The sequence below is a fragment of the Hippocampus comes genome, unplaced genomic scaffold (assembly GCF_001891065.2).
Source record: "Hippocampus comes isolate QL1 unplaced genomic scaffold, H_comes_QL1_v1.1 scaffold112, whole genome shotgun sequence".
Classification (NCBI taxonomy): Eukaryota; Metazoa; Chordata; class Actinopteri; order Syngnathiformes; family Syngnathidae; genus Hippocampus; species Hippocampus comes.
Window position 1 is genome coordinate 553,694 of NW_017805841.1, and position 16,687 is coordinate 570,380.

The 16,687-nt window shown below is 45.4% G+C and overlaps 1 protein-coding gene across 1 annotated transcript in view; it reads right to left on the minus strand.

Annotated features, from left to right (window-relative positions):
- The window catches only part of dync1h1 (dynein, cytoplasmic 1, heavy chain 1), a 33,730-nt gene that overhangs the window by 11,460 nt on the left and 5,583 nt on the right, over window positions 1-16,687 (minus strand). Inside the window, 42 exon segments of the mRNA XM_019888219.1 lie at window positions 42-162; window positions 263-382; window positions 464-637; window positions 979-1,183; window positions 1,255-1,469; window positions 1,553-1,714; window positions 1,798-1,912; window positions 2,002-2,135; window positions 2,221-2,350; window positions 2,477-2,640; window positions 2,743-2,908; window positions 3,382-3,503; window positions 3,596-3,802; window positions 3,890-4,123; window positions 6,132-6,272; window positions 6,812-7,042; window positions 7,123-7,347; window positions 7,423-7,579; window positions 7,795-8,033; window positions 8,501-8,713; window positions 9,029-9,212; window positions 9,279-9,519; window positions 9,612-9,771; window positions 10,108-10,208; window positions 10,290-10,572; window positions 10,881-11,075; window positions 11,354-11,708; window positions 13,096-13,269; window positions 13,350-13,516; window positions 13,598-13,744; window positions 13,827-14,036; window positions 14,123-14,233; window positions 14,323-14,436; window positions 14,524-14,679; window positions 14,758-14,997; window positions 15,077-15,196; window positions 15,270-15,380; window positions 15,494-15,670; window positions 15,752-15,892; window positions 15,978-16,124; window positions 16,210-16,359; window positions 16,485-16,664. Of these exon segments, the coding sequence (XP_019743778.1) occupies window positions 42-162; window positions 263-382; window positions 464-637; window positions 979-1,183; window positions 1,255-1,469; window positions 1,553-1,714; window positions 1,798-1,912; window positions 2,002-2,135; window positions 2,221-2,350; window positions 2,477-2,640; window positions 2,743-2,908; window positions 3,382-3,503; window positions 3,596-3,802; window positions 3,890-4,123; window positions 6,132-6,272; window positions 6,812-7,042; window positions 7,123-7,347; window positions 7,423-7,579; window positions 7,795-8,033; window positions 8,501-8,713; window positions 9,029-9,212; window positions 9,279-9,519; window positions 9,612-9,771; window positions 10,108-10,208; window positions 10,290-10,572; window positions 10,881-11,075; window positions 11,354-11,708; window positions 13,096-13,269; window positions 13,350-13,516; window positions 13,598-13,744; window positions 13,827-14,036; window positions 14,123-14,233; window positions 14,323-14,436; window positions 14,524-14,679; window positions 14,758-14,997; window positions 15,077-15,196; window positions 15,270-15,380; window positions 15,494-15,670; window positions 15,752-15,892; window positions 15,978-16,124; window positions 16,210-16,359; window positions 16,485-16,664 (7,339 nt within the window).

Genomic DNA, 16,687 nt, shown 5'->3' on the forward strand with positions numbered 1-16,687 from the left:
TGCAAAGCGTAAAGCCCAACGAGGAGGTGAAGCACACATACCATTCTGAGCCTCAATGACAGCTGGCTCCACCTGGTCCAAGTCCTGTTTGACGCTCAGTTGTTTGTCCTTGATCACCTCCTGTTGCTTGTACACAGCTTCCTGGATCTCCTGGCTCATCACCTGGAATCGAAAGAGTCGCAGTCTAAGGGGTTGTGCTTTCAATAAGGAGATTGAAATTGATGCTCTTTTAAAGAGAAACAAGTAAAATGTTTCATTTGACCTTTTTCTTCTCAGCCTCCTGCTGGTCTTTAATCATTTTCTTCAGCTTGTCATTGGCGGCGTCATTCTTTGCCTCCAGCTCCTGGCTCTTGATCCGGAGGTCGCGACGAAGCTCTTCCACCTTCAAAGGAGGAGAAGCAATTACCACCGTGAAGCCAGAAGCAATTGCCAACCAAACAGTCAAACGTGGCAGACTTTGTACCTGATCGACCGTTTCCTTGATCTTGCGGAGACCGACATTGAGGTGCATCTGCTGTTCCTCCAGCTCGCTGCGCTTCTCGTTGAATAAGTTGGCATACTGGTTGATGAAGTCCAAGTAGTGGCGAGGAGTGATGGCCATGGTGTGACCACCTCGCTTGGCCAGACGGTTGTTAGCCTATGAACAAGTGTTAACTTCTATTTACATGCTTTATAACTTTTTCAGTCACGTTAGTTCAGCAAACTAGCTGACCACTTCTTTCCCTTGAGTCATCAAGTTACACCCCCTTGTCGGTGGGAGAGTAGGGGGCGACCACTTCTTTCCCTTGAGTCATCACCAAGTTACACCCCCTTGTCGGTGGGAGAGTAGGGGGTGCTGTAATATAAATCGAGTAACGCATTCAGGAATGCATTTAAGTGGAGCGCATGCGTCCTAAAAATATTAAAAGCAGGGTTGGGTATTGTTAAGAACCTCGAAAGTCAATTTTGATGATCTCAATAAATTCAGGACATCTTTACCTGGTGAAGCGTCTGGTGTACAAACACGCAGCCATTGACGATAGCCTCCCTGTGAGACGGCGGCTGGGGGAGTTTGTCATAGACGGTGGGCATGTAGTCTGGCACCTTGTAGTTGGGCTTCTCCAGATCCATTTTGCTGGTGAACTCCTTGCCCACCTGATACAGAGCCTCAGTGGACCAGTCTCCAAACCAGTTCAGCACACACCTTGAGCAAATAGTTGTCATTTAACAACCAAGTGTCCCAAATGTAGTTCTGCACATTTTGAATCCGCTGACCTGTTGAAGAGGGCTGGAGATGTGGCAGCTCTGTCCTTCAGGCCCTCTGATGAGGGGTTCATGGTGAAAACAACATGGAGATTCCTTATAACCTGGCTGGTAAACCACTTATACAGCTCCTCGTGGGTGTCCAGCATCAGCCCTTCCTTCTGTGCGCCTTCCTTACACTGAGTCATCAGAGTGGCATACTCATCGCCTTCGAACAAACCAGGAACCTGTGGATTTCATCACGTTAGGGAAACATAAATAGAACATTTGCAGAAAATCGGCAGTGGTGCAATGTGATGAGCGAAGTTACCTCTCCGTTGGCCAGCAGGGTGTTCATTCTCTCAAGGAAGCCAGAATCCAGCACATTGGACTCATCCATGATAAAGGCGATCTTTTCATTCTTGCAACCGGAGCGACGCAGCACAGTACGCAGATCCTCATCGAAGTCCTCCCCGGTGTATTTCCTGTGTACCTGAATAACCACAAAAATTGTTCATATGAATACAATTATACCAAGATGGGTGCAGCAAAACTTGGAAATTGTGTTGTACCAACCTTGATTTGGTAAACGCTTAGTCCGTTCATCCAGGCAACAAAGCGAGACAGAGTCGTTTTCCCTGCTCCGCTCACACCAATCAACAGGAGATGACCTTGTGGCTGGCGGAAGATTCTGGAAGAGGACATTTACATTTCGGATTTCCTCTTTCAATAAATGTCCAATAAAATCTACATTGTACTTAGAGGGTGGTGCTTCCTCACCGATCAATTCTCAGAACATGGTCCAACACCTCATTGAAGAGTACGAGTGGGACGTCCAACTCCTCCTCGTAGAAGACCTTAAGACGGGCCTTCACATAGTCCCTCAGCTCCTCCTGCTCCACTGGGATATAGTCCTACATTCAAACAAGAGACAGAATTATTTTCGACATGTTGGTTATTGTTGCATGTACAAGCCGGAGGGCAAATGTGCTAGTTTACCTTTGATAGCCAGTTGCTGTAGAGGATGGGTCTGTTGAGAGCCTTCTCTTTGTCGATGTTGGGGAAGTGTTTGAGAGCAACTATGTCAATATTTTCATCTGTCCACCTTCTCTCTTCATCACCGACCAGCCTAGAAACAAATGCGCGTTATGATCAAACCACAGTTGTAACATGAGAAAGGTCCAAAAATGACTAAAGGAGAGGACATGTGGAAAACATCAATGTGAAATTTAAGAGAACATCAGCTTCTGCTAACCTATCCTGGAAGAGGCGGAGGGCCTCATGAGCCCATATGCGGATAAGTCCCTCGACTGGAAGGGTCTCAAGTGGTCGCAGGGCCTCAAAGATACCCCTCACCCAGCGAGTCATCTCTCTGGGAGAGTAGATATAGTGTGGTTGGGTGTCCTGGGTGAAACGTTCCTGAAAGCGGATACATTTATCAAGGTAAGCAATTCACAGTAACTTTGGTATGAGGGAAAGTCTGTTTCTGGTTAATTAGGTCTCCATTCGTTTCTAGCTTACCTGAGACATGGTGTAGAACTCAACCATGGCAGCAGTAAGAGGTTCAGCATAGGTTCGTAGAGAGGGGATGAGACGCAACATGGCACGGTTGAAAGTGCCATAGATCTGAGTGAGAGAGGCTGGGCCAGGGTAATCGACGTACACCACAGGAACGTGACGCAGGAACCTTGATAAAGGACACGCAGGACAAATTGCATTGTATTGTATATATCAAGCCACGGTTCAAAACTCCTCCAAAAATTATGATTTGGGACTTCTGTAAGTTGGGCCCGACCAATTCAATCATCTGATATTAGGCCTTTCCAAAACAATTATCTGAGTATTGTGATTAAATGCCAATATAATCTTACTTTCACACAAAACAGTAAATCTGTTCAGTAGGTACGGGCAGGAAGTAATGGATATCGTCACTTCAAGGCAAAGAAAATATGGAGTTAGAAAAATGATGATTTGATGTTAAAGAGCATCATGCATAAATCAATAAATAATAATAAATACATTTGACATATACACACATCTTACTCTGAATTTGTCAATCAATCAATCGAGCGATCAATAGATAGATAAAAATCAATGTTGGTCAGGACCCACTAGTAAATCAAGGCGCCACTGTAATACAAAGTGACTCATGAGTCCTACCTGTGTGTGAGGGGCTTTCTGCCTGGATCAGTGGGAGGATTACAAGCACCCACGAATTGGATCCTCTCGAGTTTGACCCAAGTCTGGTCTGAGGTTCGGTAGAACCCACCATGTTCCACCATCTATTCAAATAAACATGACACAAGGACTTTTAATAGTGACAGACAACAAAACCTGCCGCCGTGTCGCCTCGTTTGTAAACAGCATTTTGTACCTGTCTGAGGAAGGAGATAACTCTCTGTGTGCCGTACTTATCCATGTCGGGAAGATTGATCTCATCACAGAATAACACCAACCACTTGCCGAGCTGCACGGGCGCAAGGACCACACCGTTTGGAGTACGACGGTACTCACAGTAGTGGTCAAAGGTCTTCAGCAGCAGTTCTGGGGTGGTGGCACTGGAGAAGTTCAGACCAACAACCTGGCGAAATGAATAAAAGAATGTTTGAATGAACGACGTTTGAACGGTAAACATGCAGGTGTTCACTGTATTAGTATTGTAACTCACCTCCATATCAGGCAAGGCTCTGAGGGCGCTGAACAGTGTCATTGTCTTTCCAGAGCCAGGGGGTCCACACAGCACCAGTGGCTTATGTTCAGCCAGCCAGGTGTAGAGCAAAGCCTCATGGCGAACGGTATCCAAGGTGGGAACCACTACATCCGGTGAGGCCACCTTGTGGGTTTCTACCTCGATCTGGGGCACCTTACCCTGCCAAGACTGCCACTCGCCTGTGATACTAACCTGAACAGAAAAGAAAAATGTGAGAAACACTGAAAAAGGATTTTTCCATGTCAGAGGGAGATATGTATGGAGTTTCTTGAGTCTTTACCTCATAGTCAATGATGGGAATGTTGGGAGCGGTGGGTAGGGGCACAGTGGTAATGCGACGTATATATTCCCCAAGCTCAGCTCTCATCTTGAGCCGTCCATCGCCGGAGAACGACCACAGAACGGCGTAGATCAGATACCTCTGGAGATAAACATTAACAAACATTGAGTCGACTTTAAATGGTTGTAAAAGCTGCATTTACACTGATCGTCCAAGAACCAAAGTCCGAATTACAATGAACCCCCGCTATCTTGTAGCTCATCATTCAACCCGCTCTATAGGTGATTTTTAGGCGAGCAACTAAGGGTTTTAAAGTATGCATACTTTCGGTGTTGTACCACATTGTGCCGCAACATGACGGCATTCGACTGGAAGGCATGTAGCATAAGCTAAGAAGAATGACGGAACAAAAAAATGACCAAACCCAAATTGCACATCACCATAGCGTATTTTGATGACATCGATGGCTCATTGCTGGGATTTGTAATCACTATGATTAAATTGTGCTTTTATCCCCATTTGGAAGAGGCCTGATTCTGCTGCAGCAAATATCAAAATATGCCACTTGAGAGCATGGGATCTAGGATTGTCTTGAAACCATGCAGTGTAAATTCAGTCTTAAGTGTGCTATATTGTAACACCCTCATCCACATTCACAAATGTTCAAATTGATGGGTTACCTGCATGTATCTCTCAAGTTGATCAATGGGCATTGGGAAGTCGGGGTGGTTGTTGTTGTAGAGTGCCACGTTGCGACAAGCCTGGTGTAGCATGGAACATAGAGAACCTAAGCAGCGCAGGCGGGTGAAGTCCATGATGTGCTCCATCTTGGAGGCGTATTCCAAGGCCTTAATGACCAGGCCGGTGGAAGTAAAGTATGGCTGCAGGATGGTGGCGGCATCGCGCTGGATCTAGCATGTCACAGGTTACGGGGGTATCAGTCAAGAGGTCTTATCACATTGTGTATCACTCTCATTTCACACGGCATTACCTGCAACATTGGCGAAGCAGTCTCCTCTTCGTCCTCCGTGCCCTTTCTATTTCGCTGAGCCTCATCCTCTCCCTCATCCAGTGGGATGCTGCGAAAGCGCGCGAGGAAGTTGTTGAAGATCATGTCCGTGCTGAGCACATCCTCACTGAACCACACCATACCACAGCGGGAGACTGTGGCCAGGGTGGCGTACTTTAAGTCCTGGACCTCAAACATAACACGCACCTTGAGAAAAATGGAGAAGTATTAATATCAGATTTCACAGGAGAAGAGAAATGAGACAAGAGAAGGTGCTGTTACATTTGGCGGCAAGCTGAGACGCTCTCCATTGGGCAGCGTGAGCAGCTTATTGTCGTCCAAGACAGAGTTGAGATTTTCAACCCACTCGGGATCGACGTCTCCGTCAAAGATGATCCATTGGCGCTTCTGCAATTCACCTCTCACGTTGTCAATGATCCTGGATTTCAAAGAAAGACGTTCAAAGCCACTCAGACCTCTTCATCATGACCTCCCACGTACTTCCATTTCTAATGCTTATCGGATTATAAGCCGTCGGCTTTGGAGAAAACTGAATGCCTTTAGGTGCGCCTTATAGTGTGGAAATGCTCAATTAAAATGATAAATTAGTCCATGACAACGTCCCCAAACATTTTATCATGAGCAAACACTCACTTCCTGAGGATATGCGTGAACAAGCAGCCAGGTGTAGAGCAAAGCCTCATGGCGAACGGTATCCAAGGTGGGAACCACTACATCCGGCGAGGCCACCTTGTGGGTTTCTACCTCGATCTGGGGCACCTTACCCTGCCAAGACTGCCACTCGCCTGTGATACTAACCTGAACAGAAAAAAAAAAAAAATGTGAGAAACACTGAAAAAGGATTTTTCCATGTCAGAGGGAGATATGTATGGAGTTTCTTGAGTCTTTACCTCATAGTCAATGATGGGAATGTTGGGAGCGGTGGGTAGGGGCACAGTGGTAATGCGACGTATATATTCCCCAAGCTCAGCTCTCATCTTGAGCCGTCCATCGCCGGAGAACGACCACAGAACGGCGTAGATCAGATACCTCTGGAGATAAACATTAACAAACATTGAGTCGACTTTAAATGGTTGTAAAAGCTGCATTTACACTGATCGTCCAAGAACCAAAGTCCGAATTACAATGAACCCCCGCTATCTTGTAGCTCATCATTCAACCCGCTCTATAGGTGATTTTTAGGCGAGCAACTAAGGGTTTTAAAGTATGCATACTTTCGGTGTTGTACCACATTGTGCCGCAACATGACAGCATTCGACTGGAAGGCATGTAGCATAAGCTAAGAAGAATGACGGAACAAAAAAATGACCAAACCCAAATTGCACATCACCATAGCGTATTTTGATGACATCGATGGCTCATTGCTGGGATTTGTAATCACTATGATTAAATTGTGCTTTTATCCCCATTTGGAAGAGGCCTGATTCTGCTGCAGCAAATATCAAAATATGCCACTTGAGAGCATGGGATCTAGGATTGTCTTGAAACCATGCAGTGTAAATTCAGTCTTAAGTGTGCTATATTGTAACACCCTCATCCACATTCACAAATGTTCAAATTGATGGGTTACCTGCATGTATCTCTCAAGTTGATCAATGGGCATTGGGAAGTCGGGGTGGTTGTTGTTGTAGAGTGCCACGTTGCGACAAGCCTGGTGTAGCATGGAACATAGAGAACCTAAGCAGCGCAGGCGGGTGAAGTCCATGATGTGCTCCATCTTGGAGGCGTATTCCAAGGCCTTAATGACCAGGCCGGTGGAAGTAAAGTATGGCTGCAGGATGGTGGCGGCATCGCGCTGGATCTAGCATGTCACAGGTTACGGGGGTATCAGTCAAGAGGTCTTATCACATTGTGTATCACTCTCATTTCACACGGCATTACCTGCAACATTGGCGAAGCAGTCTCCTCTTCGTCCTCCGTGCCCTTTCTATTTCGCTGAGCCTCATCCTCTCCCTCATCCAGTGGGATGCTGCGAAAGCGCGCGAGGAAGTTGTTGAAGATCATGTCCGTGCTGAGCACATCCTCACTGAACCACACCATACCACAGCGGGAGACTGTGGCCAGGGTGGCGTACTTTAAGTCCTGGACCTCAAACATAACACGCACCTTGAGAAAAATGGAGAAGTATTAATATCAGATTTCACAGGAGAAGAGAAATGAGACAAGAGAAGGTGCTGTTACATTTGGCGGCAAGCTGAGACGCTCTCCATTGGGCAGCGTGAGCAGCTTATTGTCGTCCAAGACAGAGTTGAGATTTTCAACCCACTCGGGATCGACGTCTCCGTCAAAGATGATCCATTGGCGCTTCTGCAATTCACCTCTCACGTTGTCAATGATCCTGGATTTCAAAGAAAGACGTTCAAAGCCACTCAGACCTCTTCATCATGACCTCCCACGTACTTCCATTTCTAATGCTTATCGGATTATAAGCCGTCGGCTTTGGAGAAAACTGAATGCCTTTAGGTGCGCCTTATAGTGTGGAAATGCTCAATTAAAATGATAAATTAGTCCATGACAACGTCCCCAAACATTTTATCATGAGCAAACACTCACTTCCTGAGGATATGCGTGAACAAGCCGTCGGTCCATTCGCGCGTGTTGGGGTCCAGGGTTCCATACAGGTGGTCCTTGCTGATGGCTTTGGGGTCAATGATGTGAGCCACCCCCTCAACACCCTCCAGCCTCTCCAGGGCTTTGAGGAGCACCCTCCACGCCATGGTCTTTCCACTCCCTGATGGTCCCACCATCATGAGACCGTGGTTGATTTGTGTGATCTGGTACAGTTGCAGCACCTACAAAGATGTTTGAATGACACATTTTCATAAGACAACATAGGAACTAGAGCGCCTGATATACGTTAATGTGGCAATGTTACAGCCCATGGTATTTTTCTGTTTTCAGTCTGTATTGGTGCCGTGCTAGTGAAGTGATTCATAAGGCGTGGTGGTAGACAGACTCCTTCCAAGGGTGTGCAAAAGAATCCCTGAAATAAACGTTTAAACTTTGCATAATCCAGGGCCTTAATTCTTTTTTTAATAAATTACAGTAAAATACAATGCAATACATTTAATTGAATCATTCACACGTTTATTATCGCCTCATATTCAACCATAGTGTTAATTTTCAAACTCTTCATACCTTTACAGTGGCTTTCAATAATTTGAAATACACATTGTGAATAAATCTCCTGCCGACTGTTTCTCCTTTACAAATTGTCAAAGGGTCGTTAGGGATGAAGTGTGGCATTCTTTGCGCTCACCTTCTCTACCCACATGCTGCCAACGTCGTCACCGTCACCATAAGTGAGGTACATCTCTTTGCAGACCTTCTTCAGCTCTTCCCTCAGTGCAGTCATCTCGCCACGCATGTACTGCACGCCAGGGAAGACGTCAGACAGCAGGCTGAACAGAAGAGGAATGTCCTCGGCCACCAGCTTGGGCACCATGGTCTCACACACACTCTGAATCAGAATCTACAACAACAACAAAGGCAAATGGCAGAATGAAATCAGCACTGGGTTCATACATTATGCAGTGAAAATAAACAGGCTTTAATTAATTTGCAGGGGAAGTCAACCCCAACATTTTTTATACAATGTTCTATGCGCCTTCATGAGTCAAAACATTGCATTCTGATTCATATCGCGTTTGTGGAATATGAGTTAAGCAACAAAATCCACCCACTTTTAGCAATCGCACGGGGCGACAAATACAGGTGGATTTTACTGCTTAACTCATATTCGACATACACAATATTTTAAAAAAAATGTTTAAATCAACCACCTCACCTCTTGCTCAGGGAGGTTCTCTGCAATCTCATTCTCATCAACGACCTCCCCGCGTTCAAGCTTCTCCCTTTTGATCTTCTGGATGCGTTCGCGCTTCACGTTACCAGCGCTTATGAGCACGCTCTTGAGAGCTCGGAGGCCAAAATCGTAGTGACTCTGGGATGACAACTGCTCGTCACACAGCCTGAAAAGGAAGAGAATATCAATAACCAAGGTCTCCGAAAAGCAATTTCAGAGTACTTTTTCTCACTTGAAGAAGGGTACGATCTTCTTGGCGAGGATCTCGGCTGTGCGGAAGCCTTGAGAGTAGAGCATGACCTGGGCAATGAGCTGGCGGTCCGGCTTGGTCATGGCCAAGCTGCGGAAGAGCTTCTTCAAATTGTCGGGCAGGTTGGATCGGCCTGCGTAGCCAGGATTCATGGTGATGAAGATGGCCATGTCCGGGCTCACCTTCACCTGCTTGTTCAGAAGCTCTGTGGTGACAGGCACACCTGAAGGGATGACAAGAGATATACTTTATAGTGGACCACACTGAAGATGTCCCCCCCTCACTCTTTGTTATTGATTTTGGATGTTTACATACTTCTGTCTCTGTTGGGGTTGCTGTGTTCCCTCAAGGCCACTTGGATGTACTGGACTTGCTGGGAGACGGCAGACAGCATTCTCTCCTCCAGACGATTGAACTCGTCGAAACAGCCCCAAGCTCCAACCTGACACAGTCCCACAAAGATACGACCCATGGCCTAAAGGGAAGGAGAGAAAACAAATAGGTACAGATTATGCATCTACACAATTAAAAAAAATATATATATCTATAAAAGGGTGATTTATAACAGTGGTACCACCAGGTGTGTGCAGGCACTGTCAAATGGTACACAAAGAATCACTAAATTCAATTTTCAAACTGTGCATGTTACAGAGGATTACATTTTTTCGATAACTGTATATTTTTCAAGTACACTTTAGTTGTATTCGGGGTTTCAGCTAGCTAATATTTTGGTATTCAAATATCTGACTGAAAATTCTTTGATGGATAGCGTGTCTAACAATCAGAAAAAAAAAAAAAACACGTGGTGTACCTGGAAGTCAAAAGTCTCATCACAATTGAAGACCAAGACAAAGCGACCAAGCTGGTGACCCAAAGCTTTCACAGACTCAGTCTTCCCTGTGCCAGCGGGACCTTGTAGAACAAAAAAATTGGGATTAGTTGAATCTTGGTTTTTAACAAATACTTAGCTGCAATCAAAAAAAACAAACTAACCAAACGGTGACCCTCCAAGGCGAGCCTCCAAAGCTTGAGTCATGGTCAGGTAGCAGCGGTCGGTTAGCGGCGTCTGGACGAGCTTATCCTGGACGCCCAAGTATTCAAAGCCGTAGTTGAACTTGGCGTTAGCCATCTGGATGGATAGCTGCTGCAGCACATCTGTCTGCTTGGGGTCGAAGTAGAAGCGCATTTGACTGAGCCACTCGAAGGATTTGGGGTTGTCTATTTTGTTCTTGATCAAAGTCCTGGTCACATCACGTTGGTGCACCAGCTCTGTGATCTGATTGGAGGACAAGGGGGAAAAAAAAAATGATGTTAGACGATAATCTTAACACAGTGGTACCGAGACTTATGAGTTGAATTTGCACAGTGAACTCCATTAAAATAATCGTTCCAGCAACCTCAAAAAGGTTTTTTGTTTCATCTTTTTCAGAGCAGAAAAGCACTATTTTGTATACCGGTATATTATAACCATTTTATATATAATAAAAATGGTTTCTTTCATTGTAATTGAAGTAATTCAGGAAAACCAAAAGCTTCCACTGTGATAATAAACACTTGAAGATGTTTTTTTTTTTTTTCCCTGACCAAGTGTTCTAGTTTCCTCCTGCGAAGCGGAGGTTGCTCCATCAACACGGTGTCAGCTAGCACGTTGAGCGTGGCCTCCACGTTTGACAGCACCCCCTGAATGGGGCTCATGTCCCCACCGCCGGAGACGGTCGTCAAGGCAGACTCGATGTTCTCGGACCAGGCGATTTGGGTGGACAGCACCACCAGCTGGGCCTGCGAAGAGCAAAGACGAAGAGGTGAAAATAAGTCTGCGATCGTCAGATCACCAATCAATCATTCAAAAGTTAATGACGTGTACCTGCTCTTCAGAGTCCCGACTAAGACCACATCACTGTTTTGTTTTATAAACGATTTTGAAATTTTAAGCTACTTACAATCATAAAAATCCTACTCATCACATGTTAACATTTTTTAAGACTTAAGGATCCTCAGAAAGCCTGAGTCTTTGAACAGCTACTCAAAACAAGAGACGTGAACAGCATGAATCCAACCTGATAACGATCGATCCAGTTGATGTACTGGTTCAGGTCGACAGCGGTGCCCTGGTTGAAGCCCGTGACCTCGGTTACAGACTCTGCCAGCAGCTTAGCCAGAGTCACCCTCATCTCCTTCTCTACCAACGTCAGCCACTCGTTTATCTTCGGGTGTTTTGTGATGGAGACGGGCGTCTTGTAGACGACTTCCTCGCCCTCTCGAGATGATATGCCCAACACCTCGGTGTTGTCGTCATTGAGCAAGATGCTGGAGACGCCGGCGAACATCTTTTTAAAGTGCTTCTGCAGTTTGGCCACATTCTTGCTGTTGCCAATGATTTCCAGCAGGTCCTCATCTCCCACAAAGTAGAATCTGGAAGTAGCAGTTTCAAAGAGATGATTTGTTTGAAACAATTAAAGCTAACAGTACAGCCTACATGACTATGTCAACCGAGAGGAAGCAGCTACTAATTTACTCAGCACCTCCAACGTTATATTCAGCAAATTTTCGGAGCCCTCAAGCGACTATTTTCACAAAACTAAATGAGCAATAAATGGAGCTACTTTTGTGGTACAGCTGGAGACTCTGACCCTCTGCGAACAGACTGAAAATGACTGGCGCTTGGGCAAGTGATATGATACAGGATTGTTGCAGTTCCTCGACAATGACAGATTTAGGAGCCTCGGTTCTCGACCATAGGTGGGGGAATTTGAGGGCCAGTTATGTAAATTACACCTTCTGGTTTGTGACAGTGAAATCTGTCGCAAAATCAGATGCAGTACTTCACTGCAACCAGTAGAGGTGCTGCTGATTCAGTCTTAACTACATTGCTATTTAAAGAAGGACTACATGGCATCAGTTATGGGAAGTGAACTGGCTATCGCCAAACCCTTATTAGCATTCTTATGCTCAGTACACAATTCTATGTGATCTTAAATTCATATAATTTACGATTTTGGCGTTTTGGTCACCTCACCACTGAAGTATTTCAAGCTTAGGCTATTGCCTAAATGCAATATGTTGCACCGCAGCTAGCATCAACGATTGCAGTGCAAGCAAGGTTATTTGGTCTCAGTAACTGACTGAAAGGGAGAAGAAATATCAGTGCCGAGACTGATCTCGTACTGTTGAATCAGATTTCCCAATCGCCCGGCTGTTTTCCTATCACTGTGCCAAAGCAAAGCCACTGGACAACCGGCTGAACTCATTTTACAAATGGAGTCGTCTTTCTTTGATGAAGGCACACACAAGCGAAGCACAATGCTTTGTTCTTAATGTTGGTTTTAGCATTAGCATTCTGACTCCACAGATTGCTTCTTCTTGATTTTTGTTCACAGGTGACAACAGTTTGAGAGAGTGCTTACGACATCTCAAGGATCTAAATGGAACTGCAACAACTGTTTAACTTCACGTAGCCTGTTGGGGTTGTTTATTCCCAGGCTTGAGACTGCTCCTATTTTTCCCTCAGCATATGCAATTAAGAATATCCTCTGGTTACGTTCGTGCAAGTGCATGTTTTAAGACTTTGTTGGTCTGGCGCATGCGTGGGCGGTGTGCTGAAATGCATGTACTGAATACCAGTGATAAAATTACCTCTGCCACCCCTTCATACCATTTATGATAGATGGAAACGCCACCATCTCCATAAAAGAGTGTGAAAATATCCTGAACGGCCACATTAAGTCAACCTTAATGTGGCCATCAAATATAATATGCTTAATGGGTTTTTTTTTCATTCTTCTTCTTCAATTGAGTTTACCTTGGAAATGAGGATCTTTCCCTCTCCAAGTATTCTCCCAGGGCCTTCTGGATTTTTCCCAGAAGGTCAGCCAGCCTCTCCAGGGATCGCTGCACCCCTTGTATGTTCAGCACATCCATCACCAGCGGAGACTTGGTCACTTTCTTCATCAGAGCCAAGAACTCAGTGCTGATACTATAAAATAAATAATTTGGAGTCAGGTTACATTGCAGCTGTTGACTGCTAGTAGGAAATTAAGGGAGTTCTTCGTTAACCTCTGGAATCTCTGAGTTTCTACGGGTAGCAGATGTTTGATGTCGGCACTGCCCGTAAAAATGCCCTCCAGGTAAACCCATCGACGCTGAACATCGATCCAGACGTCAAACAGAGCCATAATGCGATTCAGTTTGTCCTCCCAACTCAGAGCATCTTCCTCAAAAACCTAAGAAAAAAATGACAAACACATTATGAATGCAATTTTGCAGGCAACGAATACATTAAATCTACCGTATATTTTGCTTACCTTGTAATACGGCGACAACTTCATTGCAGACACACTGTTGATGTGCTCTTTGACTTTGTTAAACAGGTCATCCCATCCTCTGATCAGTCGACACTTATTCTGGTAATTCACCAAATCCAGCTCGTAGGAGTTCCACACCTCGCGGATCTGCAGACCAGCCAAGACTTATTAGCAAACAAAAACACCACAAACCTAAAATGAAATTAACCACTGCCTGTTGCGAGCCCACCTGTTTGAGAAACTCTTCCAGAGCCATTTCTCCCTGGGCAACCAGGAGCACGTCTTTCACCACCATTTCATTCTTCTGCAGATCCACATCCCAGATCTGACCCAGGGTCAGTTCCGACAGCACCCAGTTCACGTGCAGACGCTTCATCAGCTGCTTCCAGTGGCGGTCCTTCAGTGCTTCCGACTTCAGCTCAATCACCAACATGTTCACCTGTTAAAAACAACAAAATAAGGCTGACAATTTAACTGAGCCGTTTTCTAATAACTGTATATTGAGGGTAAAAGAGCCGCCATGACCTTCAGATATCCCTTAAGCAGCCTCTGGACGTACTCGTAGGAAGCATACTGTCTTAGCCTTGCTTGGAAGTTCTTCAGCTGGTTCAGTAGAGCATCTAGATTTTGACGAAGCTATAAAGACACAAAAAAGGGATATGTGAGAACCAGAACATTTGAAGAATAAATATAACAGGGCTTTCTACTTCAGAATTATTTGTTACCTTGCGAGGTTGAACAGACACCCAGGGCTGCTCCTTCATCTGGTCAATCTGCTCCCACACTTTGGAAAGCTCAGACCACACCTCCTTCAGGTCATGCAACTCCTCCAGTGCAACCTACAAATTGGAAAGAACAATTTAATTGGTCACGGCTAATAGAAATGGAGGTGGTTATGGAGATTTTTGGCAGTTGTTTAGTCTTACCTGAACCCTCTCCTCACTGCCACTTAGCAGGCCGGTGTCAGTGAGCTCCAGGGCCTCTTTGGCACGGGCACACTTCTCTCTTTCGACCTTCAGACGACCGAAGTTGCCTTCGTAGATGGTTAGAGACTGAAGAGCCTCCTCGGGGCGTAGGTTACCCTGATGAACATTTTTAAAGCATTACTTTTGCTGTTGTTTAACAGCTGGATTTAAACCTAAAGCCCAATGTAATCTTACAGCCACTGGTTTTGTCTTCTCCCAGTCGTTGAGCAGATCAGTGGTGCGGTTTTCTACGGCTTTGTCCTCCTGTACGATCTTCATCTGTAGGTTAGCCACTTGCTGCTGGATAGCCGTGTCCTTGCGCTTCATGATGTCACTGAAGGCGCCCCATTCTCCCTCGATGTTATCAATGTAGAGCCACGATGGCGGGAACTGGAATCTTTGCTTTTCCAACAACCGCTGCCCATTACGGAACAACTAAGAAAGAGAATTTCAATTGAAACCGGCCCTCATCAGTCTTGTTGTGAAAAAAATGTGTGTTAAACTGTCTACTCACGTCCACATTCTTCTCAAATTGCTTTATTTTGCGCTTCAGAGTCTGGACATATGTGATGAAGTTGACAGCATCGGACGTACTCGCGGTGTCCACGGAATGTTGTTCCAGGTCTTGACGGGACTAAAATCACATTATATCGATCCTATAAAATCTGTGATGCACCTCCAAAAAAAGGGATGGCGTCATAGTTTACCTTGGAGATTTGGGAATGGAAGTCCTGCATGTTCTGACCGAGCATCTGGCCAAATTTGCTGAGGACCTCTTTGTGCCACGAGTCATACTTCAAATTCACCTTAGACTGTACCTGTGAAGAATAAAAAAACAAAAACAATTAAAGCATATTATATTTTGGCAAGTTGGTGAATGTATAGGATCTGTACGTATTCATGAAAATAGTAAACAAAAACTGCTCCTTACTTTTCCATAGTCAATGACCGCCGGTCCAAACTCTTTTCTTGTCTCCGCATTGTCAAAGGTTCCGCGGGCTTTGCGGATCTGGACGAGAAGTGCCTGCCACTTGGTGAGGTCCTCACCCAGACGGTTGTAGATGTTCTCAGCCTGCATGTCCCACAAGCACTGGTATTGCAGCCACACCTGGATGGAGACAAGCACAATATGGAAAAGTGATTAAAAGTTGTTGGACGTCGCGTGTTAATCAGGCTGCGCAATACGTACCTTGACATACTGCTCCACCTCACCGACAATGTCTTCCACTGCATTGTAGGCCTCCTCCAAGGCAGCAGGCCCATCCGGCATCCTGGTCAGAGCATTGCGGTAGAATTTCTCCTCCTCTGATAACTCATAGTGGACCCCAACCTGGTGAAGAAATATTCAACAAATAATGTGGTATCTTGGCTCGCTTCAGTTGCGTCATAAAGCAATGGACTATTATGTTCCCTACCTGGTATCTCTGGCTCTGGATCCTGGGAAGTGAAAGGATGACCATCTTCCAAGAGAACATCTCTTGGTAGAGCTTGTAGCGACAGTCTTCAATGGGCGGATTCAGGTAGATGACCTGGTTGGTGATCCTGAGCTCATGGATAACATTCTAAAGAAAGGAAATGTTTGGGTTTTTTTTAATGAAGGTGTTGCCAGCTATTTTTAGAATTGACTAGATCGTCTATGATGCTGACCTTGATCTTGGGTTCACCCCCTGGTTTGTGGCTCACTTGAGGAGCCTCTGTGTCCATGTCGACATCGGCTTTGTCCTCCACTTGGCCGCGTAGCACCTGGGTCCAGGCCTTGAGTCCGGCCTGCAGACGTACTCCAAGGATACGCTCAATCTAACCAAACAAAATAAATTGAGGAGGGAAATGAAAAATCAGAAAAGCACCGTTATCAGCTAATTTGTATATTCTCCCTGTACTTGAATGGGTTTTGCCTCTCTTGTATCTGCTCTTAAACCTACCTCAATGTCGAGCTTGTTGACCCAGATGGGCAAGTTGGAGTAAGAGTGCAAGTTGAGGTCATCGACAGCTTTTTGGACCCGATTGAGAATTTCTGAGAAGGTCTTGTGATCAAACATGCATGTGTCCAGGGAGCGGACCTCCAGATCGATTTTCTCCTCAATCAGCAAAAGATCATCCACCTGGAAACGTTACATAACACTCT